The 25,632-nt window shown below is 38.7% G+C and overlaps 2 protein-coding genes across 3 annotated transcripts; one reads left to right on the top strand and one right to left on the bottom strand.

The window, feature by feature from the left end:
- Positions 1–844: 844 nt before the first annotated feature.
- Positions 845–8,669, bottom strand: yipf4 (Yip1 domain family, member 4). Its single transcript, XM_023296382.3, has 6 exons — positions 8,440–8,669; positions 5,892–6,045; positions 4,478–4,649; positions 2,958–3,035; positions 2,736–2,849; positions 845–1,190 (listed from the first exon to the last, which is right to left on the bottom strand). Exons 1-6 carry the CDS (start codon positions 8,495–8,497, stop codon positions 1,053–1,055), a joined length of 714 nt encoding a protein of 237 aa, XP_023152150.2. The 5' UTR covers positions 8,498–8,669; the 3' UTR covers positions 845–1,052.
- A 2,384-nt stretch (positions 8,670–11,053) lies between these two features.
- exo1 (exonuclease 1) lies at positions 11,054–25,406 on the top strand. 2 transcript variants are annotated; one of them, XM_023296477.3, is made up of 14 exons: positions 11,054–11,134; positions 12,931–13,127; positions 13,222–13,341; positions 15,797–15,920; positions 16,496–16,633; positions 17,100–17,312; positions 18,476–18,663; positions 18,790–18,892; positions 18,979–19,192; positions 20,009–20,195; positions 20,419–20,956; positions 21,123–21,212; positions 23,501–23,697; positions 25,150–25,406. In XM_023296477.3, the coding sequence occupies exons 2-14, from the start codon at positions 12,967–12,969 to the stop codon at positions 25,223–25,225; spliced, it is 2,349 nt and encodes a 782-aa protein (XP_023152245.2). In that variant the 5' UTR covers positions 11,054–11,134; positions 12,931–12,966; the 3' UTR covers positions 25,226–25,406. The 2 variants fall into 2 exon arrangements, with proteins under 2 accessions (XP_023152245.2, XP_023152239.2); XM_023296471.3 differs by having other exon boundaries at positions 11,061–11,250.
- The last annotated feature ends 226 nt before the right edge of the window (positions 25,407–25,632 follow it).

Here is a 25,632-nt window from a genome sequence, read left to right as displayed (position 1 = left end):
TCAATACTCCTTGTCATGGAAAATAGTGTCCTGTCTGTGTATATCTGTGGATGTATTCATAATTCCTTCTAAAAGTAGTCTTTGGTTGACAATTGAACAACATTTGAGGCTTCTAGTATCAGCAGAATTTGATGTGGCAAGTACGGCAAGACAAGGCTCCGCTGTTTTTTGCATCCCAGAATGGTGGTATGGACTCTTTCATAGGGGTCTATATATTGTTATTATTAGTGCAAAGTTACAAGCTGTTTTCATGCTGTCTTTACCATCATTATCTAATCTTAACTCTACATTAACACATTTTGAATTAGATCTGTGGGTCAATCCAGTGTGCTAATATGCAGTACCATCTAACAGACTGGTGTGACTACTTGTGTTTGTTGTTTTTAACACAGTGATCAATCAGGAAACACCAGATGATTAAGTGACAAATTACTCTATTAATTTACTGTAAGTATTGTTCAAATTATTATATTCCTGTATTATAAAGCTGACAAACAGGACTCAGTGGTGGGAGAACAAGGCACCACATTTAGTAGACAATGCTTTATATCACTCTAACTGCCCCAGTTAACTGTCTGTAAAAACTGAAAAGCATAAATGGACATTTCTCATAGTACATTACAGTGCATAACAAGGAACATTACTGTGTTGTGGTGCTGTCTCTTTTCTCAAATTCTCTCTTCAGCATGAACATATACACACATATTTGGCACCACATTCTTCAGTATTAGTAAGACTTTTAAAATCATGACACAAATAACCAATCCATTTCCAACTTCAGGAACTACAACTAATGCAGGGCTACGGGGACTGTATTGCGCTGGTGAACGAGAAGTCTGCATACTGAAGTTTAAGCTGCAAAAGCATATGCATTTTATTGACCAAAGACAGAAGGGACAAAACTATATACATTGATATATATTCCCAACACTCCCACAGCCTGAAAAAGAAATAAACACCTTTTTAAAAAAAAAAAAATCCTGGTTTTGTAGTTTGATTCTCCCCCCATGCTCCACGGTCCTTGAAAAGGTCCACAGTTTCAATTTTTTCAGTCACACACCAGTATATAGTGATAGGAAGTAGATATACAAAAGGAAAATGGGATATATGAGAAGGGGCTTCTTTGTTTTAAATTCATCTCCGACAAGCAGCGAAGCAGCACTGTATGCAGCCCAGAACACGCCGAACAGCTGAAAGATGAGAAAAAAACAAATTATCACTACATTCATTCATTAGAAACAGCATGCAACTGAGATTATAATCAGAGAAAAAGGAGGTTGTTGTGTTTATGAAAACAAAGCAGAGAATTTTTATTCAACACATTTACTAACTAACATATATATTTTAGGAATCTCATATGTTATCAGTGCTGGGAATCTTTGAATTTTATTTATCAAAAAACTTTATCTAGCAAGCCATTTTAAAGGTTCCATATCTCTAGAAATAGAACTCCAATAGCCACAAAATTTGGTTAGGACGCCGACAAAATAGCTTCCATCAGATCCAAATGATTTGGAAGTTCCACAGAGGCCAATATTCTTTATCATTGGTGCAAAACTGAGGCCTTTATCGGCAGTATTCAACGTGTGACAGTATGGCAATCCAAGACGTGAAAATGGCGATGTCTACTCACAGTGGTGGAAAAAAGTTTTCGGACACCCCATACATTTGCATGTATATTGCATTAAGAATCACTCTTAGGTGCACTTTTCAAGTGCAATTTCCATTAGTACAATCACAGACATAATACTAAACAAAGCCATTAAAAATTTTAAATTGAATGGTTCCATAAAAGTAAGAAATTTTGAGTATTGGGTCATTTTGATAGAATTTAGTTTTGTTAGTTTTTCTTGTAAACAATAAACAAAAAAATATCATTTGTATTTGTTTGTCTGTCTAATGCAGCCACACCTTCTGAAACACAAAAAGATTTTTCCACAAATATTTCATGATAATATTTGAGATTGTGTAAAATTTTAAAGGTGTCTGAAAACTTTTTTCCACCGCTGTATTTGTAGGACCAAAAAAACTGCTGTGCATAGGGTCTATATATTGTCATTACATGTGCATAGGTACAAATTGCTTCCATGTTGTTTCCATAATAAAACTTATAAACATAAGAGGCTTAATCTTTCTTGAATTGCACCAGCCTAATCCTTTTCATTCCAGTTAAGTATTTAGCTGCATGTTATTCAAATAAATATCAAAATATAACATAATATAATATAATATAATCCACGGGTAAAACACCCGACATATTCAGATCATTACAGGATATTATGAAAAAATTTCTCATAATCATCGTTGCAATAATTCGTAATGATACATTTTTTTCAGGTCTGTTACCGATTATATACGTATAGTATTTGGAATAAATATAGATATAATCTTAGTGTCAGAATTTAATAACACAATAACATAAATTCACAACACAAAACTTGGCCGAAATGTCTTTAGGTTTCAGATCCGCTTAATTAAAACAACTTTTTAAACTGTTATCCATTAGCTTTAACGTAGTTACTTGTGACATGTACCCAACCAGATGCTCGTGACTGCAAATAGAGAAACGCTGCATCAGAGCCCAAAAAACCCAGCAACTTGAAATTATTATATTGTCCCCATCCTAGCAATGTCATACACATTACTGATCCACTTCTGCCTTTTTTAAACAACATGAAAATAGATAGTGTTTATGACATCTGAAAACTTTCATTACTGGGTAGTCGGTGACTCACTTTGATTAGTGTAGAAACCACCTCGAACCCTCCAATCACTAAGAGCAGAGGAGCTATGACGATGAGAGGAAGCAGGGAATATCCAATCACTCCAAGAACCTGGCCATAAGAAACCTGCTCAAAAGAAGAGAAGAAAAGGTTTCTTGTGCTGGACATGTCAGAGTCCATTTGCAGTGCATTTTAACAGGCAGTAGGGGCTGACAGTGTGCGAGCTGCACATACCTCACCACCGAGAACACGAGCCAGCAGGAATATAGTTAGAGATCCGAATATCCAGATGGTGACGATCCAAGACACAACCTGTGAATGGACAGCACGGTTTCGTGTTAAGACTGAAAACTGAAAGAAGTGCTGAAGTAGATGGAACACATGACATTTAGGTTTGTGAACACTACAATAACTGTTCTCAACAACTCAGTTCAAGTAAGGATGGCATGGTTAGGATTAGCATTACTTCAGCTTAATTTACAGCTTTAATTAATCACCGACTTAAAAAGAAAATGCTACTTTATGTCACGCTGGTGTATTTCCCATTAGTATAGCTACTGTGGCTGTGTGGGTCCTGCAAGTTTTGCAGGTGTTCACCCGCTCACTGCTTTGCTACTGACCGGGGAGGAAAACTGCTGCTGCACAGAGTGGGACCTGTTGATGGCAGACTGGTTAAATCTCCCTGTGATCATAGATGAAAAGGATCCCAACACTGACAAACACTGTTATCCAGTGTATACTTTCATTACTGATAATTAATTGTATATACAGGCAACAAAATGTCTATAGAGAAGAGATATATTGCTGGTTTGGGCAGAAGGGTTTGGTGTGGTTCTAACCCTAGAACATCCGTGTGATGATATACCACAGGCCAGTTGATATTTTTATCCCATTTCTGAAATGTAACGCTCACTATACTTTATGCTTTAATCCAAGTACATTTTTGCACAATTTTATTTTTTAACTTTTCAGTTTTGTCATTTGCAAGTTCATTAATAAATGAAAGACAAATGCAACATAATACTTACACTACATAGTACTTTTACAGGCTCTGATTTGTTTCCAGTGTTCACCACAAGATTTTGGGATGACCTCCTTAAATTATATTTGAGCTACCACTCAGGATGCAAAACTACTGGAAATGCAAGTTTCGGATACTTTTATGGAGTTGCAGTAGTGCTGTCTGTTGTAATTGGGCAAGCAGATGTTATGTTGCATTACACAAAAAAAACCATTTCAGAACTGTATATTAATGGACCAGGACAATAAATACTGAAAAACAGGAATTGACTTCACTTGCTGGACAAAACACTATGACCTGATCACTTGTGGGTGCAGTGGAGCGTACTGATGTTTGATATGTCAGATGCTGTTCCAGGCCTTTAATGGGCCCCAGTGGTGCTCTGGACTCAGTGTGAAATGAAAAGGAACAAATCAATGACAATACCATCACTTCCTTAATTGTTGTCTGCCCTGCAACCATGTTCTTCTATTACTTACCAAGCAGCATGTTGAACTGACCTGTTTTAGTTGGCCCGTATTGTAGTTTTTCATTATTTTTATTTTTATATATAATATATATATATATATATATATATATATATATATATATATATATATATATATATATATATATATATATATATATATATATATATATATATATCTCCAAGCATACCAGCAAGGTCGGCAAAACAAGGGTGAGTGTACAGGAAGTGCAGATGAGCCAGTAGTGTTGATTATGTCCTGCTTACCCTAAACTGTCCGTAGATGGAGATCATGGAGAAGAGCAGCACCACGGCCAGAGGGCCCCAGAAGTCCGGGTTGTCTCTGACCACCTGCCGATTGTAACCCAGCGATGGCATTGGCATCAGCACACATCGAATCTTGTAATAGATGTCCTTCAGGTCAATGTCCAGCTCCTCCCTGCTCACACAGAAAAGACAACATTATAGGGACTTCTTCCAGGGACGAGGAACCTTAAGAGGAACTCCATATTACCCCCGACCAGGGAACCTTGGGCTGTGCAGTGCTGAACATTTCTGATTGGTCTAGTAGTTGAAGCATTGTATTTCAGGCACCATTGTGAAATATCTGCAGTTTACTTTTGTTCACTGTGCTTCAACACATTATCATGGAGTTAACAGGGAATTCATGCTTTCCATGTCAGCATGTTAACAAGGATATAAGGTGACGGAAACTTCGTCGTCCACCTAAGTACTTGAGGGTCCCTGCAGATCCCTCTGCAGACATCCACGTGCAACCTGGAAGAATCGCACACACCTTTATGATTCATCATAACAAGAGCTGTAAATTGAAGCAGTTGCTGCAGGACCTGGTAAAGTAGTATTATTTAGACTAACATGCTTTCTGTCAATGCTGCTCGAGCGTAGCAGGATTTCAAAATTTTCTGAAAATCCTGTGTTACATTCACTACACATGGCACACCTCAGGAATAATCACCGGGACAGTCTCAGTCCCAATCTGCAACTAGCTGCTATATCCTGTAGAAAAAAAATGATTGCAAAGTCACAGCCAGCCTTTCAGAAACTGTGGTCTGTATTTAATGTGAGGGGCAATTTGACCACCAGCATACAGACTGACACACTCCTACTGTAGTCCACTTTCAAAGTCTACAATGAGGAACACACAGGGATGTGGACACCATGAATTGGGCTTTACAGAAACATGCAACAGATGGACTAAAAAGAATAAGTGGCTCCCATTTCATTTTTTTTTTTTTTTACCAGTGAATCATGTGATTTGGTGGTTAAGCTGCCTTGAATAGAAACTAATCTAACATAGAAAGACTTGATTGTTATCAGCTTTAGTCAAAATAATAATCAAAGTAAAATTACCTTTCTGGTTAATATGTCTGATAAATTATGTAGTTTATTACCAGTTTGGGAAGTTTATCTCAGGCAGCGATAATGGGTGGCTCTAATGGCACTCATTTTTGTAGTTAAAATAGCACATAAATATCAATCTCTGTGATTGCTGAGCTTCCCCTGAGCCATTGCAGTTTCACTTATACTGAAAAACAAGATGCAGATTTTTCTGTTTCTCCAGGTATGCTTTAATTACCTCAGCGACATCTGACAACAGTCATTACTATTAGAAAAAGAGAAAGATATAATCAGAGCTTTAGAAAAGATAACATGCGCTCACAGAAGAGGTTTGCTCTCTTCACTGTCCTCCTCTTCCACCTCCAGCAGCCAGCCGTAGCCTCGTTGCCTCAGGAAGGTGGTGGCGTACGGGTCTTTACCGCTGTCACTGCCCATGCTCAGTTTAATATCTGGGGCGCTGATGGTGCCGCTGAGCTCTGTGGAAGACATGTTTGTTTACAGAGAGTAGCATTAGGTCATATTCTGGTGTGGGATAGGAAATAGACACAGTAGCAGAATGTTTGACAAAATTCTGCACATACACAACATGAATACTTAAAAATTGTAATTCTATATTACCATCCAAAAATCAGTTCTTACTCTTAATGTAGCATGAGGAAGCTCACTAATGCTCCTCTTAATCAACAACAAAAGTGAAAGTTAATTTCAGTTTCGCTCTCAAGTATACGTGCATCTCAACAAATTAGAATACTGTGAAAAAGTTTAATATTTATCAGTTATTTAAGAAAGTGAAACACAGGATCAGACTCCAAGTTGTCTGAAGTCCAGTTTGATGTATACAGCGTGATGTCTGTGATGATTTGGGCTACCATGTCATCTGCTGGCATTGGTCCACTCACTCACTGTGTTTTATCAAGTCTAAAGTCAATACAGCCATCTAACCAGGAGATTTTTGACAACTTCATGCTTCTATCTGCTGACAAGTTTTATGGAGATGCAAATTTCCTTTTCCAGCAGGACTTAGCACCTGCCCACTGAATCAAAAAAGTATCTACATGACAGAAATGTCCAACTCCTGAAAAGTATGTTAATTTTTACACTCAATATTTGCTCCTTTACCACAAATTACTGCAGCAACGCAGTGTGGCATGGAGATGATCAGCCTGTGGCACTACAGATGTGTTATTGAAGGCCAGGTTCCTTTGATAGCAGCCTCCAGCTTATCTGTAGTTTTGAGTTGCATGTTTCTCATCTTCCTCCTGACAATAAACCATATGGGGTTCTATGGAGCCAGCCGGGAGGGGAAGACGAGTCTGCTGGCCAAACAAGCTTAGTAATATCATGGGCAGCAAAGCATTTGGGAGTATGGTTTGCTGACCATACTCCGAAACTACCTGCAACAGCTGTGGGAAATATTTACCGGTAAATAATTTGCAATACTGGATTTTAAAATTTCATGAGTTTTAAGCCATAATCATCTAAATTAAAACAAAAAGACTGGAAATAATTTACTTTATGTGTAATGAATATAGATTGAAGGAAAGTTTGCCTTTTTGAATCAAATTACATTTTTTGTCATGTTATTCTTAATTGTTCATATGCACTATTACAGTCCTTGCGAACAAAGATAATAACTTAATTGCTTCAGGAAGACATTCCTGTCAGCTGCCATCACCGTGTCCAATAGGTTTCCTCTGTCTCTGGTAAATCTTTCCAATCCAATCTGCTTTTTCACTTAACCCTCAAGATAATCATCTAGTACAATATAAAGTTGTGCTGAACAATTTAGCGACGATATCAAATTTTCACTTTTGTCACAGTTAACAGGATTTGTTTGGATGCAGTTTTTAAAAGATTTTCACTGGGAAATAGAATAAAATGTGATGGAGAATGAATACACAAGACTGTCACACAAGTAGGATAGCATGAATTTGTAGAAACAACAGTTTAAACCCTGAGACAGATATGCTGCATCACATATGTCCAAAAGTGCAGCCTTTACGACATGTTAATTACATTGCTTAAAACTGCAATTTCAATTTGAAATGAATTGCTCAGCCCTAACATAAAGTTGCATTCAATGCTGTCTTATTGTACAGATTTTAACCTGTGACTATTTCACTTGCACTGACGTACAATATCTGGTATATATCTTGCAAAGTATATTATTATCAGTGTGCAGCACACATTGAGTATGTGTTCAAGTAAATGTTACAGTTCTCACACAGAAGTCCTATTTTAGTCTGGCTTTTCAAAGCATTCAATATGTATTGTATTTAGTGGCTTATGGTTGCTGTGTTAATGTTTAATGTTTCTTATTTCTCACTTACCACATACACTCTTGTGATTTAAGGTCGGTAGGTGTTAGACTCCCATTTCCCCTTGGAGAATACTAACACTCTCCATCTCTTGTGTTAAACAGCTACATCTGCATATTGACATTATTCCCACAGTCTGTGTTAGGAGGTCCTGGAAAGTATGAGTGACCAGTGCAAACAAAAGTCTAAGCTGGATTTTGGTCAAGTTAAAACGACTTGAACGCTTCTCTTTAAATTCCTAGTTTAATGTTCTTGTAACATGGACATTAAACAACATCAAAAAAGGCTCCGTTTAATCTGTGGTGTTTGTTCGTTTCGTTGTGTTCCAGCCACGTATCAGTACTGAAGTTACTTAGCAAAGCTAATCGACAGCTTACACACGTATTATTGTATAGTAGGTATTTAAAAGTACACGTAATTGGGACAAGCATATTATTTATTGAATATGAAGGTATTCATAATCTTCTTTATAGCAGCTAAAATTCCGAATGTAAACAAGTGATGTGCTCTTTTAAGGCCTGCTAGCTGAGAGCTATGCTAGCGTTAGCCTACCTTCAGCCTCTGTCGAAGAGACGAACGTGAAATCTCCGTTGGTTGGAGAGAACTGCATGTTTGGTTTTCTGTTACACGCCTCACGTCCAGAGAAATGGCATTTAAATAATCGGCCAGTGAAATGAACCGGGGCTCGGTAATGAGGCTGTCATTTATCGCAGCTCATCGGTGAAGTTAGACTATCGCATTTTGTTTTCGTCTGTCACCGCAGCGGTGGAAACAAGCAGGAAGTGCAGAGGAAGCTGGGAAATCAGACACGTCTTATGATGCGTTCGGGTCCTCTCATGATGCTCGGACGTTCAATATAATTCGATTCAATTTAGTCATTAAATTATTAATGTTAATCCAAAGACCAGTAATGATTGTCTGAGTTACAGTAACTTCCACAATGGAGGTTTCTGTGTTATTGCTCTTTTACTAAGGTAAAAGATCTGAATATTTCAACCACCCCTATCTGTCATTTTATCCCACAGGTTCCACCCTCATAATGGAACAGCAAGTGTCAAACTACAAACACTCCGGGCCCAAAGGATCATAAAAAACACCTTGGGCATCATGTCATCTCAGAGCGAAGCTCTGATATTCTCCAGGAGCACCATAACAGTGCCACAGCTCTCTGTCACCTGCAATACACTGATAGAAGTTTGACACTATGATAAGTTGTAAATATAGTCACATATAATCACATAGTATAGCAAGAATCACCTTATGGGATCAAAATGCAGAGGTCATATGAGGTGACACTGTCATGGGCATGCTGCATTTAGTCTCGATTCTACTTCAGAGAGAAAATCTACAGTCATTTTGCTTGAATTACAAATAGGACACTGTCGTTATATTATCTTTCACTATCTGTTCAAATCCAAAAAATAACTCTTAAGTTTATTATTTGCAACCTTCAAGTACATAAAATATAAAACAAAAATATTTTACAATTACAAGAAGTTTACCAGTTACAAGAAGTTTACTCAACATAACCTAGACACCACTGTTTTGTGCGCATTTCTTTTCATTCTTGCTGATACTCTTTTATCACAGGGGACACTTTTCTCCACCTGTTCCAACCTGCTTCACACACTTCTTCACCTCTTTTCCACGCTCTCCATTGCTCTGGACTGTTGACCATTAGTGCCTAAAATCCTCCACCATCATTACCTCTACATCCTGTAACCTCACCCTTCCAATTGGGTCCCTCTCATTCACACACATGTATTCTGTGGCTAACCGTCATTCCTCTTCTTTCCAGGGCATACCTTCACCTGCTCTCACTACATATTACAATGTCATCTGCAAACATCATAGTCTATAGAGGTTCCTGTCTAACCTCATCTGCCAGCCTGTCCATCACCCTAGCAAACAAGAATGGGCTCAGAGCTGAGCCTTGATGCAGTCCCACCTCCACCTTGAGCTCCTCTGTCACACCTACAGCATACCTGCACCACTCTAACTTATTTCTCTGCAGCAAAGGGCCACGAGTGGGAATTGAACCCGTCGGTGACCAGCCCCTGTACATGGGTTGCCCGCTTAACCCATTGAGCTACACGGGCACCTGAAATTCCATTGTTATGCCAATATCGTGCTGATAATATTATTGGACATCCTTAGTTGTAATCAAGAAAGGTTGGGACACCTGTAGGATTTGGTAACACCAACTTTCAAGGCTTGATCAACCTCCATTGCTGCAGAACAGCATTAAATTTTAACCCATTTCTTGTTCCCTGAAAAAAGCCTTTTTGTATAATTCTGAAATGTACATTATTTTTCAGTTTTGGCAGTTCACTATTTACTTTTGTACTATTTCAAGCTATTCATTGGACTTGAATAGCTTGAATACTCTGCTATCATCCATACAGTCACATCAACGCTCGTCACAGTATCAATATTATTACTACCATTACAAATACAGGTATTAGATGTTACATTTAATGTGGCAGAATGAGACTGTAAATGCATAAAAATTAAACTGTGACCACCTTCTAACTCTATTTTTTTAATGTCTCTTCTTGTTACAGGACAAACTTTAGGCTGCATTGGTTTGCTTTATGCTGTATATTTAATACATCTTTGTGCAATTGAATTTAGCAAACATTATTGAAAAATAGAAATTTTACTAAACTATGTTCTATGTTGGAGTGTTGAACCTTACAAAGATCAGACTAATGAGTGTCATGTTTCTCATCAACCATTACTAATGCATTCTATGGTGGCGATCACCTGAGGAATCCTTAAATGTTGTTTCCTTGGCTGTGCTCACTCCACCACAGCAAGCAGATTGGTGCAACTCCACAATTACACCGGCGGACCGCAATCGCAACAGAGGCGGGGGCGGGTACACGAGCTGTGAATGTGACACACGGTGCAGTGGGGTATCGCTGAATCTTTGGCGGCCGCAGCTACTGTTTTAGATCCGGTCATTTTGCTGAGACTGGGTTGTACCCATAGTTGTACCCATATAAACGAGAATGGGTCGTTACAACCAGTGGTTACAATGACGTTATGAACATTGAAGTGCTGCAGCGGTGACATTTTGAAGCACACCCTTTCTTCTTCCGTGAATCCCTTTCTCCCGCCCTCGCGGTCCGTCTGACCAATAGCAGCAGTTCTTCCTGAATCACTTCTTTTGCCGCTAAAACCAAACCTGCTCCAGTTCTGCACTGTCGTATCGTTGTCTGTGTTATAAAAACTACCTAAAAAGGTCAGTTTGCGGTTTAGTCATCACTTCACTTTTTCATTTCGTTGGTTTTAGGGGTTGTCCTGATCAGAAAAACTGTCCACTTTGTTGTATTAGTGACCAACTCTGTTTTCGTCCAGGTAAGACAAACGTCTTTCTAGTTCTGTTTTAACTGCTGTCTTCAGTTATAAAACCGAGCAACGTGGCAGTGCACCATGGTGAAATAGTGGCAAACTTAATAGTGTTAAACTCGAGCAAGACGTCCTCAGTGTACCGTATGTAGAGAAAATGGCTCACTGTATAAAATGCCTGTAATGTAGTCCTGTTTTCGTACTAACAAATCTAAACAAACATGACAACATGTCGTGATACGGTCTACAAGATGTTATCCAGAAGGTTATTCACTGAAATCTAAACTTGAAATGATGATTATCTGCTGTTAGCTAGCGTTAACAATTCACGTCAGAGTTACAGTCAGTGGACGAGTGAGAACTAAACCTGAAAATAGTCATTTCATGTGTTGGATTCATTCTCCATGAAGTTTACCTACTTTGTTAACTAATATCTAAATATTTCACATAAAGTAGAGTAGGGCTATAGTCTGATGAATAACAAATGAAAATGCCCAAATTTCTGTATTTAACTCATTGCTTCAGTGGCCCTAATGAGTCACTGTTATTCAGCTGACACAGGAGATCAAATGTTATTTATGAAGCCTGATTTCTGACATGAAATCTATTGGTTATACAACAGCTGTGGCTACTGAGGTGCACATGTCCCAGGCATTGAGTACAGTGTAGCTAATAACGTTCATTTCATGAAAAAAAATTTGTATCATCCAGATAAACCAGCTGTTAACCTAAATATGCATGTAGTTGCTGGGCTGTTCCATCTATTACTATGTCAATATATTGGACAAAGTGATGTGAGGTTTCAGTTGCATTTGGATACAAACAGTTGAAACAAATTACAGTCAGTGTAGGGAAAGACATGAGAGGGTGCTGCTTGTTCATGTTCTGACCATGCACTGTTAGTAGAATCTTAGAGAGATAGAAGTCCCTTTCTTCTTAGGACAACTTTGTCTCTTAACAAACCAACATACTACATCACACTGTCCTGCGATAACTCAACCTGATTTGTGTCAACAGTCCAGGCTGATGTGTTGAATGTTTTCTTTGTGCACTTTAGCCTCTTAGTATCAATTAGTCAATGTTTGAATGCCACAGTCTATCTCAGTGTTGTTTCTGACCGTGTGTATCTCTTAATAGCCACAGTCGACTGACTTTCAGTAGCTTATTTCCATAGGATAATTTCACAGAGCAAAAATCATCATACACTGATTTCATTACCATGGCAGTGTGTTCCTTCAGTGGCCTCTGCAGTCAGCGGGTGTGAATGTAGTAGAGCACCTTTGGTATGTGGTAGGACAGGAGATTGGCAGCATGGAAGTGCTGGAGGGCGGGGGGCTGGAGCCTATCCCAGCTGACTCAGGCGAAGGCAGGGGACACCCTAGACAGGTCACCAGTCTGTCGCAGGGCTACATACAGAGACAAACAAGCACTCACACATTCACACCTACGGGCAATTTAGAATGATCAATTAACCTCAGCATATTTTTGGACTGTGGGAGGAAGCCGGAGTACCCGGAGAAAACCCACGCATGCACAGGGAGAACATGCAAACTCCATGCAGAAAGATCCCGGGAAAGCCGAGACGCGAACCAGGGATCTTCTCGCTGCAAGGCGAAAGTGCTAACCACTACACCACTGTGCAGCCCTCAGTTATACATATTAGGGATTTTGTGGCTGTTTGTTTCTCAGGTTCAGAATCAACGTGGTGCCAATCAGCACCTGAAAATGGGAATCTCTGGGCTGCTTCAGTTCATCAAAGATGCAGCAGAGCCCATCAATGTGAAAAAATACAAAGGCCAGACTGTTGCTGTGGACACCTACTGTTGGCTACATAAAGGAGCCTTTTCATGTGCTGAGAAGCTTGCTAAAGGAGAACCAACTGATCAGTAAGATGTTTGAGTATTTTCAATGAATGAAAAAGAGATGTACAGGAGTATGTCATTGTTTGTTTTGTAACCTCTTTGCTTTGTCCCATCCTAGGTATGTGTGGTACTGCATGAAGTTAGTGGACATGCTGTTTACCTTCAGTGTCAAGCCAATTCTGGTGTTTGATGGCCGCAATCTGCCTTCAAAACAAGAAGTGGAAAACACTCGCAGGATGTGAGTATTTACCTTAATTGTGTAGCAGTGTAAAGAAGCAGGACACGCACGCACGCTCTCACTCACACACACACACGCCTGTATGTCCTGGAAAATCCATACAAATGCAGAATGCATATTGTAGTTTTGACAGGTTTGTCAGTTTTCTGTTTTAGTGTCAGTGTTTAAATTTGAGAAAATTTGACTTGAAGCCAGAAAACAGAGAAGACTGTAGTGATATGATCTGAGCTGCTGAGTAAGAGGAGCACCTTTGGGACACTGGCAGCCTGAATAATATATAATTATATTTTGGGGCATTTTGGCTACATCTAGATAGGAAGACCTAATGCCTATTACAACAGCAATGAAACTGTGTTTGTTACCTGAGTGCAAAGAGACACTAAAACTGAAGAACAGGAACTTTGTGTGGCAACAGTAATTTTGAGTGCAGAGAACCGTTTTGAGCAGGAGCAGAACACTTGAGCAAAGACTATTTTCGAGGAAAGACAGGGTTTTGAGAAAAAGTATTACAAAATCTGAACAAAAAATTGCAGAAATAAACTGAAAGACCACACTCTTGATTAAAGATAGGAGAGTAACTCTGCAGAATTGCATATGAACCAGGAAGAAGGCAGAAAGGGATTATTTTCATGGAAAAAAAATTCTAAATATTTATATATGATAAACAGATGGCATGTTAGGGGTTAAATCATTGACCGAGAAGGACTTTCAGTGTTTGCTAATGTGTGTATAGGTAATTGAAAATTGCTCCACCTGGGCAAAAGTACCACGATAATGCACAATTTATGCATACTTTTCCTAAGATCGCCTTGAGATTCTTATATTGTTTAAATGTTTCTAAATCCTCTATCTTTCTGATTAGTTAGTCTAAGACCCTACTGTATATTACATTTCTACTGCACATAGCAAGGGCAGTGACATAGTTACTGTGAATATTTTTGTAATACACGGTATCCCTAAAGTCTGGACATATAGGCAAAAATACATATTTTCAAGAAATGACATTTTTAACAACATATATATATATATATATATATATATATATATATATATATATATATATATATATGTATATATATATATATATGTATATATATATATATATATGTGTATATATATTTGATAATTAATCAAATATATATTCAATTTAATAGCCATATTTAATATATGGAGGCAAAAAATATATAGTTAGTGAGATTTCCTAAGTGCCTAGACTCTACGGACACCCTGTAGAATTGTCATGTATGAACACAGTGCTCTTTCTTTAAAATATACCAAACTGATATAGGATCAGTGCAGGGTAAAGAATCAGAAAGCTTGTGTCAATACAGGTTTGTATTATCAGCTACACAAGATGATAATTCATGTCCTCTACCCAGAATGCATTGTTCTGTGTCTCCAAGATTCACCCAAAGAAATAACACCCAATGAGGAGCAGTATTAGTTTAGTCACACACAACAGACCATGGCTGTACCGTGTCACCACACTGGGAATACTGCTATTTTGTCAACAAAGTCAAGGAAGTAAAGTTTGCATAGTGTCATACAGTGTCTGCCACAAGAAGGCAGGAACACTTAGGAAGAGAACAGAGCTCAACTCAGCCTGCAGTGTGACTTTGTGTTCAGGGACAGAGGAAACTGAGAGGAAACCAAGCAACTGGATCAGTGTTGCTGAAACCTGAGATCAAATAGCTGATAAATAGACAACCTTTAATAAACAATTTGTCATTTAAGCAATTCATTCAGACATTCTCAGAATTATCTTCTTTTCTCTATTTCTTTTCTTTAGCTGAATATCTGCAACTTTTGAACTGATGAAAAACAAACTCTTCAGACCTAACCTAGGAATCCTAATGAGCAAACCTTACAAGTTTTGGACTTCATTAAAAAGTAATGCATCAAATATTGACCAGACAAATAAATAATCAAAAATGACATCATTCCCGCAGAACCACACTCCTTAGAGAATATCGCAGCTATTAACAATTATAGCAGTCACAGAAAATGGAACTCTACTATCACCCAGAGTTTCAGAGAAGACTCGATGGCCTGTGCCAAACACAATAATGCAGTGTTTTTAAGTGTGGTTACAAATATGCTCAGACAATGCCTGGTTTATTTGAAGAACTGCATTCCAAAACAGCAACAGAGCAACATTATTTGCATGAACGTACAGAAAAGAATGTACAGACCTGTCAACATCCCCTTTACAAGCAAATACTTTACCATCGAGGAGCAAAAGATATCCAAAGCATTGTTATATCTGCTATACCGGGGATTGTCTTAATTTTCGATACAGCAGCATAGAGAGAGCGTCACTTCTACTGGGATTTTCTTTCCCTCATTGTCTTCATTTTGTCTAGAATTGTGACTAAGATTTTATTCAAACCGCCATTATATATATGTTCTCTCAGTATAGAGAATTCCATTATTCATTATTTTGTGTAACTTTCAGGCGCAGAGAAGCTAACCTTCAAAAAGGTAGACAGCTGCTACGTGAAGGCAAACTGTCTGAGGCCAGAGACTGTTTTAACCGCTGTGTTAACATCACTCCAGCTATGGCTCATAACCTTATTAAGGTGAGGACTTGTTTGCTCCTGCTAGACTCGACTAAACAATACCGTTTTTCAACTCCTTTGGTCAGATGCCACGGTTTCTGCATGTTTATTCTTTTATTGAGAACATCATGGAAGATTTAAACAATTTTAACAAAAAGAAGAAGCAAGATTCAGTTCAACATTGAGGGTAAACTGACATGGCTTTTCCAAAGTCAATGTTGATACTAGTTATTAGCAGTCAAGGAAGACTGATAACTGAACCAATATCAGTTTGCAGAAAAATGAAAATTTTTGTGTTAAAATGTAGTGACACACAAACTCCAACACTAGACTTAATTGAAGTGATTTTGTTTATGTGTGTTTTCCATATGTTTAATTAAAAAAAGAAAAAAAAAAGAACCTGTCAACATTTATCCTTCAGTGTTGACAGGCTATTACTCGTGGTGTGTAACTAATCACATAGTGCTGTGGATAAAACCATGCTGGTGGTGGTGACTATAGACATTGTAGTACATTTTTAAATTAACGTATTTTATTGGAAATTGATTGTTAAAATGATAATATAAATGAATTTTGTGTGTGCTTTCTTGAACCAGGCGGCCAGGGCGAGAGGGGTGGACTGTGTAGTTGCCCCATATGAAGCTGATGCTCAGTTAGCTTACCTCACCAAGTGTGGTTTGGCTCAGGCTGTCATCACTGAGGACTCTGACCTGCTGGCATTTGGCTGTAAAAAGGTATCTAGCACTAGACCCAGGAGGCTCAATTCCACCTGGAAGCTGTCACTCCTTTGTGTATGGAATGATGTGAACATTAAGATCAGTCTCACGTTGCTCATGCAGCTTCAGCGTTTACAAAGGCTATTTGTGGTTAGAAGATGGAATTTCAGGAAGGAATCTGCAAGGCCATTGTTGAAGAACAGTAAAATCACACAACAAATGGCACACTGCTAAAAATCATTGCATCAAACACATCTGCATTTGTTGCATTTTTAGCTAAACATATTTAGACAGTCAAAAATCAAACCTTTAAAGAACTGGAAAATTAACTCATTTTAAAGCAATGGTTATTTTTTTGCACGCTGGGGTAACATAGACTGTTTGAACATTGGTCTGACTCACTGGATGTAGACTTGAAGTACCAGCTTGCCATTCAATAGCGCTTTATTATATTAACATAGATCTGTATTTTGCAATCCTGCAGGTAATCCTCAAAATGGACAAGCAAGGCAATGGTCTGGAGATAGACCAGAGTAACCTGGGCCGCTGTCACAGCCTGGGCAACATTTTCACAGAAGAGAAGTTCCGCTACATGTGCATCCTCTCTGGTTGTGACTATCTGGCCTCCCTGCATGGCATCGGTCTAGGGAAGGCTTGCAAACTGTTGCGTCTCGCAAAAGAGCCTGATATACTCAAGGTGAGAGCAGAGGGCAAGGCCGTGAAGTGTGACTATGAATTTAGCAGGGTAACAGCTAACTGAGCTCTAGAGGAGCCTCAGTTTAAAGGACAGCCTAAGATAGGAACTTATTGTGAATGCTAAAACTGCTCCTGAAGAAAAATATTATATTCATCCCTTTTGCCATAAAACTATTTATTTGGTAATTAATTGGTGTAGCAGTATTGCTTTGTAATGCTACTTAGCTGCCTAATTTGGCCTTAATTATTTTTTTTTTTTAATTATGATTTTTGTAAATCATCCATTGAATGTTTCTACTCATTGTTTTTCATATATGCCTGATGATAATGGTTGTGCAACAAGATGAATTTCTACTTCTGTGCTCCAAATGTGGACATAAAAGTTCTTTGTTGTTTGATGTTGAAATCCTTGGGTCAGGTCATGCCATCACCATTCTTAGAAGTCCAACACATTTAAAGGTAGACAACGTCATTTTTAAAACAACTAAAAACATGCAATTAGCACCCATGCTCAGTTTATTACATTCAGGTAAAACCTTTTTTAGTCTGATGTAACCAGTTCCTATTGTTCCTAAGGTTAGCAGTCCTTATGTAGATTGTATATAGTGATGGGCAGCATCTCACCACTGCCTGTGCAGAAGTAAAGCCAAAATTTTGCAGAAATGGGCACTGCCATCTTGTGATAGTGATGCCATTTGCACTGTAGCAGTTATTCAAAGGTGCTGACACAAGGTGCCCCGCCCAAATATGAGCACCTAGCCCAGCTCGCTGATCAAGATATTTTGATGTCACTTCTGGGGAGCTGTGAGGTTGTCTGTTTTTATATATAGTCTGATAATGCTATGTGACTGTCATTACTGAGTCAGTTTGCTGACTTTATATGCAGTATTCAGTAAAGGTGCAGTTAGCTGTGAATCGAACTGGGGATGCACTGCTCCTTAGCCATTTGACTATTGATGCGCCCCCAGACTCACATTAAATATGTTTTTACCAATGCTTCTAATGCCATGAACAACACCAGTTCCAAATGACTGCGGTTAGTACTAACTATAATATAAAACTGTTGGTATTTTTGTTCAAATACTCACCAAATGCACACAGAAAGTCAGTAGTAGTCTTTTTATTGAACTCCACTATTTACAACAATGCTCATCTTCCTGTTAGGTGATCAGAAAGATGGGCCAGTACCTGAAGATGAGCATTGTCGTCCCTGAACAGTACATCGAGGGATTCATCAGAGCCAATAACACCTTCCTTTACCAGCTGGCGTTTGATCCTGTCAGGAGGAAGGTTGTACCTCTGAACCCTTACCCGGAGCACATTGACCCTGCCACCCTCAGTTACGCTGGACTGTATCCTCCTGTCTTGAATCACATCAGATGTAGTGTCACCTCTGGTTATGTTTGATTTAGGAGTGTGCAATTTTAAATTCCTTTCATAACTTGCCTGTATTCTATCCTTGATGGTGCTGAATTCAGTAATCTAGGGGATGACAAAGGTTTGCAGATGGCCCTGGGAAACCTTGACATCAACACTATGGAGAGGATAGATGACTTCAACCCTGACCAACCCATTCAACAGGTGCCAGATCACAGTCAACTAAAGGTGTCGTGATGCTCAAAATTAAGTCTTGTATTTAATCTATAGATTTGCAAATGTCTTTTCAGCAACGTAAACCCCGCAGTCACAGCTGGAATGACTCACGGGTCTCCACAGGGTCCAGTATTTGGAGCAAAGGCTTCACCCCAACGTCTGCTGGCCCTTCCCAGCCTGCTGCTCTCACAGACAGACCTCCCTCCACCAGGGGGAAGGAGAGAGTTGTCAGCTTGGATGGACTGAGGCTGTCCTGTAGAGAGCTGCAGGTGAAGAGGCCCAGAGAGGGTGAGCTGATCCTACTGTCCTTACGTTGATCGCTGGTCCAATGTAACTATGTACATTTCCTCTGACCACTTGAAATACTTGTTCTTTATTTAGGCATTTTGATTTTAGGTGTATTCATACTTCTATTGTACTGCATTGCAATATGTATTTTACTATGCTGAATACTACATTATATTAATTAGTACAGTAATTTTACAGCTTTAGTTATTAGTTACTTTACATATTTCTAAAATATGTTTTGTTATAAATTAAACTTACTTGAACAGTAAGTTTACAGAGGTAACACTGTTAGCTAAAAGTTTAATGGGAAAATGTTAAGAATATTCATGTTTATAGCTTTTCAAATGTGACATTTCTGCTTTCCATTTGAAACTATTGAATTTTGGCACTATTTGTCGGACAAAACAGACATTGGGATCGTAGTACTTTGGGCTATGGATAATTGCTAATTGTCTATAATTAAGTAGCATTTTTGCTTCTTTAGGAATTCTAATAAACAAAATTTTTCCAAATTTGTCGACATGGTGAGAAAACTAAATATTTAGATTCGGACAGGGAAAAGTAGGAAACAATAAAGTAAAACAAATGGAAAAGTAAATAAGTTAATGTAGTATCAACCAAGAACTGCAATGTTCCTGGTCCAAGTCCGGCTAGAGAACTTTGTTGCGTCGACCTCTGTCTTATGAAAGCATAAAATGAGTCCAGATATAACTGTTAAAAGTACTAAAATAGAATATGAAAATAAAGATATAATAAAATAAGACAACTTTACAAGAAACATTTTTATCTGAGCTCATCATTTTGGCCTTCCTGTAGACTCTAGTCTATCAGACCAGGATGTGCTGCACCAATATTCCTGTTCAAGTCAGAAGCGATCCAAGTCTAACCAGCAAGCAGATGAGAAGACATTGACTGTCCAGCCCTGGCCACGCAATCGCTTCGCCACGGTGTTGCAGAAGAGGAATGAGAAAACTCAGGGGGACAGTCAGCCTACCCGAAGCAGGTGACCCTGTAACCATGATTCTATCACATTACACTCATTCTGTCATATCACACTATGAGACTCATTAATCTAGAGACATAGTGGCAAGACAGATACTAAAGCCAAAACAATAGTCCAGTTATTGACTATCATAATAATTTTTTCCATGATCATGCAGCTTTAGTATGTGGAAAGAGGAGTGTGTGTATTATCCTGTGATGACTGTGTTTATTCCCACATGTAGGTTCTTCAGCAGCTCCAACTCAGCAGTCAATCTGAGCACAAGGGAGCCACTCCAGGAGAAATTACCTCAGGCTATGGAGCCCACAGCTATGGATACCACTCTGGATGAGACCCAAAGCAGCGATGGCCCCGACGTCCCATCTGTGGAAACACCTAGCCCACCTCTGTCGCTTAGCACTACATCCCCCACTTCAGCCAGCCAGGGCCTCAAGCTGTTCAGCTGGTCAGGCAGCTCCTCTGTAACCAAGCAATCAGGAACACCAAAGTCATCCTCAGGCCTGGCTGCACTGCATCAGTTTCAGTATAAAAAGGAAGGATTTTCCTCTTCTCCAAAGTCTTACAGACCCTCTACAGACTCGTCTCCCGATCAGCGGTCCTCCCCCGACAGAAAATCAACGGACAAGGACGACCTTTCAGACTCCCCACCCTCTCAGGACAGTGCTTACTTCTCACAATCCCAGCCTTACCACACTTCCTTCCACCAAGAGGAACCCCCCACCTACAGCCTCTCTTCCTCCTGCCAGGAAGATGTTTTAGCTGTACGTCTCCACCACCTTTACAGATATTTATAAATCCATTGTGGTTGGGTCAGCCGTTGCAAATACATCGTCATCAGAGTTTAATGCCCCATGAGTGGGTGTGCAGAAACCTATCTTATTAACATAACTTTGTGTTCTGACGTCTATCTTTCATGTGTTTCCTCAGGAAATTAATTCAAGCAAAGATTCAGAGCCACAGCAGAGTCCCACTCACGCAACAGAAGCAGACAGGAAACCTGGCATGCTGAGATCAAAGGTGGGATTTTACATATGTATATATATATATATATATATATATATATATATATATATATACTACCGTTCAAAAGTTTGAGGTCACTTAGAAATGTCCTTATGTTTGAAAGAAAATCATTTTTTTCCAATGGAGATAACATGAAATGAATCATAAATGCAGTTTAAACCTTGTTAATGTGGTAAATGACTATTCTATCTGGAAACCACTGATTTGTAATGGAATATCTCCATAGGGGTACAGAGGAACATTTCCAGCAACCATCACTCCTGTGTTCTAATGCTACATTGTTTTAGCTAATGATGTTGAAAGACTAATTAATGATTAGAAAACCGTTGTGCAATTTTTGGTTTAATCATGTTTTAATTCTTCTTTTGAAGCTACAGTACAGGCATAGCAAGTATTCCTCAAATTTATTTCCATTTAAATAGTGGAGGAGAGTTGGTGCAGCTGAAAAAAGTAGCAAATTTCATTAGCATGAGTATTAACAGCATATGATTGAGTTTGTAATGTGAATTTCCTCCATAATAGACAAGTAAACTATAAAATATTAACATCACAGTCATACACTCTTAATGTTATTTTCTTTACCAGCAAAGCTTCAAAAGGGAGAGCGGTTATCAGCCGTTGCCTGAACTTTCCACTGAAAAGTTCAAAAGTGGTTCCTGCTCTCTGAAAATGCGCAAAATCTTTGAAGTGTTGTTGAGCAGAATGCTCACACACTCGCTTAAAAGTAAACTCTTAAAATAGATATACCCAACAGTTTTCTGTTATGTTTCTGTCCTTTTCTGCATCTGTTGCATTTCAAAATCTTAGCAGATGACACTCGCATCGGCACATTCTCATGAGGAGTGATGGTACGTGACTCAATAATACATCCATTCTGTCTGTAGTATGTAGTACAAACCTAGTGGTAGCAGCTTAGAAGCATAAATAGATAATAAAAAATACCCTTGAGGATGAGGAGGTAAAGTCTTTTTGATTGACCCAGCTGGTTCAGAACCAGGTATAAACGACTTATATGAAGACCATTTCTGATTTGCCGATTTGGAAAAAAGCCCAACAACTTTGGATGGATTCTAAAAATATTTGTGAAATTTTATATTGGTACATCAAATACTTTCCAAGATCATTTTTAACTTGTTGTCGACCCACTTTCAGCACGTTTTTTCAAACTGTGAAATTCAAGGCTATATTTGAACCAAAATATATAGTATTTATTATATATGTAAAGCCTGAAAATGTCAGTTTTTTCTCATGCGTTGGATTCAGAATCTGAAATATAGGACAAGTAGATCAAATAGCCTACTCTCTCTGAGTATGGGTGAGCTGAACTATGAAAACAATGGCAAAGCAATCATGAAATGTCCCATCTTTAAGCAGACATTACCTTCAGAATTAATAAATGAGATAATGTGTAGTGACATTTTCTGGACCATATGTAGTTCCATGTCACAATGATAGAAAAGCAGTAGTGTAAACGGCCCCATTATATGTCGCTGTGATTTCTGATCATCAATAACTAATAAACAAACAAACAAAAAAAGCCTAATTTCTCACAATGACATATGAGGGAATGAACAGCTTGGCGGAGTACTGCACTCTCTGAATACTCTTCTAGCTTCGTTTATTTGGCCAAAATTAGTCAATAAAAATAACAATGCCAATCACAGTAAAAATGCCAAAAGGTCGGCCTCAATAATCAGTTGGGCTGATAAGCTGTTGATCCACAATAGGTATGACAAGTTGTATCACCAAATCAAAAATATTGCTCGACAATCGAGTAGAAGTCCTGAAATCAAGTGGTTCTTCACTGGTGAAAAATAACAGAACATTTTAGGCTTTTATCTTTAATAGCTCCTGAGCTGTAGCAATTCAAACATAGCTTCAAATTTCAATGCGTCAAAGAAACATGCCTAGCGTGGCTAGATGGGCAGTTTAAAAAAACACATAGCACAAAACTCCCTAAAACTACAAATGCTTGTTTTAAAGTAATGTTTGTGTATTAAGCAAACATTTTTTTATCAGTTGGCTTTAGAAGTGTTACTAGGAGGATTTAATTTTACAAATATGACAGAGCCACTTGTTTCTTTTGACTTCCAATCTTTCTATGAGCTTCTGTTTATCAAGTTGGCATTTCATCTCACAGCTGTAGATTAACACTGATCTTAGAGTTTATTAAAAATAAAAGAAAATTAGAATGTAAGCAATGTTTTTCACAACTGTAAACATTGTGTGCATACTGTTCTGTATTCATTCTAGTCTCCTGTATGCTGTCTTTCTCTGTCAAGGTTTCTGGTCTGTCAAAACTGAAGACCAGCAGCCAAGCTCAAGCAGCAAAGGTACAAACGTTGGGCCCAGCCAGGGCCAGCGGACTGAGGAAGAAGTCTGGTGGTTCTGTGAAGAAACTCTCTGCCCCCAATAACGAGAACAACCCTGGTGTCCAGGCCACAATCAGTAGCCTTTGGAAGAACTTCAGCTTTAAAAAGTAAGAGAGAAAGACTCTTACTTTGCAGATCAAATGTGTCATTTTTATTTCATTCAGTCACTATATGGAATATCATGAAAGTGGAAAAACAAAAATTTTACTAGTTTTGCTTAAATACATCCATTACTATGTTACAGAATAACACATTTGTTACACACGTCAGTGATATATGTGTTTCAACCTGTCATCAAGTCATACTCACTAAGTTTATTACATTTTGGTTTTACTGCTCTGATGTACGCAAATGTGTTTAATTAATTTCTCTTATTTGTCAAAGTCAGTGCTGCTTTCAGTATAGTTGTTGTACAAAGTGGACTGAAACAGTGACATCAGCTGCCATATGGAGCAGGTGGAATGAACATTTATTGACACTTGGGAGCAACATCCATCCATCCATTATCTATATATACACCGCTTAATCCTCTTTAGGGTCTGGCTGGAGTCTGTCCCAGCTGACTTAGGGCGAAGGCAGGGGATACAGATAGACACAATCACACTCACATTCACACCTAGGGACAATTTAGAATTACCAGTTAACCTCAGCATGTTTTTGGACTGTGGGAGGAAGCTGGAGAACCCAGAGAAAACCCACGCTGCACAGGGAGAACATGCAAACTCCATGCAGAAAGATCCTAGGAAGGCCGGGACACAAACCAGCGATCTTGTAGATGCAAGGCAACAGTGCTACCACCGATCCACTGTGCAGCCCCGGGAGCAACATGATTTTACAAAATCCGTTTTTATTAATTATTAATTTTTTAATGCTGCTGGATTGTAATTAAGTGAGGTCAGCTTATGAACTGAACTCAGCAACAAAGGAATTCAGTACTTTTTTAAGTGCAAAAAATATGATCCATGATTCTTGAAAAGTTTGAGGAGTATTCATGAGATTATTCATATCTTATAATAATTTATTTTTTTAATGTTTTTTGGCATTTTGCCTTTAATGAATAGTGACAGTGTAGAGACAGGAAATATGAGTAAAATGGGCAGAAAATGACAGGCAGTAAAGGGCTAGGTGAGCTGGGAATCAAACCGCACACAAAAGAACACATTTATACAGCCAGGTTCTTCTAAGGTCTTTATAGAGCCATTAGTTGCAGCATGTACACCCTACTGTGATCTGAGCAACATGTGGGCTTTCTGCTTGTTCAAAAACTCCGGTCACATTTCTCTTGGAATAATCCAGAATCTCACAGAATGTTTTTTCACATTTAAGCCTGCGAGATGATAACGCAGTGATCACTGTAGAAGATTTCTGAGCCCAACTCAGACTGAAACCACATTTTTCACATAGTTAGAGGATGCTGTCAAAAAGAAAGAGGAAGCATTTTAGGTCACACACTCACTCCAACCTACACACGGAATGTTATGGCTATGATAAGTGTAACTCTGAGCGGTAAAGCAGTTTCCATTATAGCAGCTGTGAAACCTCCACTTTTGTGTTTTCAGAAACACCCAGAAGATGACTCCCAGTACGAAAGGAGAGGCAATGTCTCCAGTCAAAGACAACCTCCTGGCCAGCTGACCTTGTCCGACGTGAACTTAACCAGCAAAAATGCTCTGAATTGACAGACTGAATGCTCTGCTATTGGAGCACAACTTTTAAACATACCGTGTATGTTAATGATCTCACCACTGACTGTCATCGACCTGTTATTTGTTACTGTAGTTTTAAATAAAGCAACTATCTTCTGAAGTGAAGTGAAGTCATGAGTATATTCTGTGTATGTGCTCTGGAGTTTCTAGTTGTGCACAAATGGTGTGACTTTACTTGCATCACATTTTGTTATTGTACTTCAACAGAGCAAAACATGTTTCACCCAGCAAGGTGGTGTAAAAATGCACAAAGCATACTTGAGTGCGCAGTGAAAATGAGTTACCTGCATGCAAGCTGAAGAATTTAGTGGCAAAACTGCTGGCTTCTTCTGTCTC

The sequence above is a fragment of the Amphiprion ocellaris genome, chromosome 16 (assembly GCF_022539595.1).
Source record: "Amphiprion ocellaris isolate individual 3 ecotype Okinawa chromosome 16, ASM2253959v1, whole genome shotgun sequence".
Classification (NCBI taxonomy): Eukaryota; Metazoa; Chordata; class Actinopteri; family Pomacentridae; genus Amphiprion; species Amphiprion ocellaris.
This window is presented reverse-complemented; position numbering and strand designations above follow the sequence as displayed.

What these genes read in the sequence shown, in the direction of transcription:
- yipf4 (XM_023296382.3), bottom strand. Translation starts at nt 8,497, where the DNA reads ATGCAGTTCTCTCCAACCAACGGAGATTTCACGTTCGTCTCTTCGACA. An exon ending in CTCTTCGACAGAGGCTGAAG is followed by an intron (nt 6,046 to 8,439) that starts GTAGGCTAACGC and finishes TGTCTTCCACAG; the next exon opens with AGCTCAGCGGCACCATCAGC. An exon ending in CTCGTGTTCTCGGTGGTGAG is followed by an intron (nt 2,850 to 2,957) that starts GTATGTGCAGCT and finishes TCTTTTGAGCAG; the next exon opens with GTTTCTTATGGCCAGGTTCT.
- exo1 (XM_023296477.3), top strand. Translation starts at nt 12,967, where the DNA reads ATGGGAATCTCTGGGCTGCTTCAGTTCATCAAAGATGCAGCAGAGCCC. An exon ending in AAAGGAGAACCAACTGATCA is followed by an intron (nt 13,128 to 13,221) that starts GTAAGATGTTTG and finishes GTCCCATCCTAG; the next exon opens with GTATGTGTGGTACTGCATGA. An exon ending in CTGGCATGCTGAGATCAAAG is followed by an intron (nt 21,213 to 23,500) that starts GTGGGATTTTAC and finishes TTCTCTGTCAAG; the next exon opens with GTTTCTGGTCTGTCAAAACT.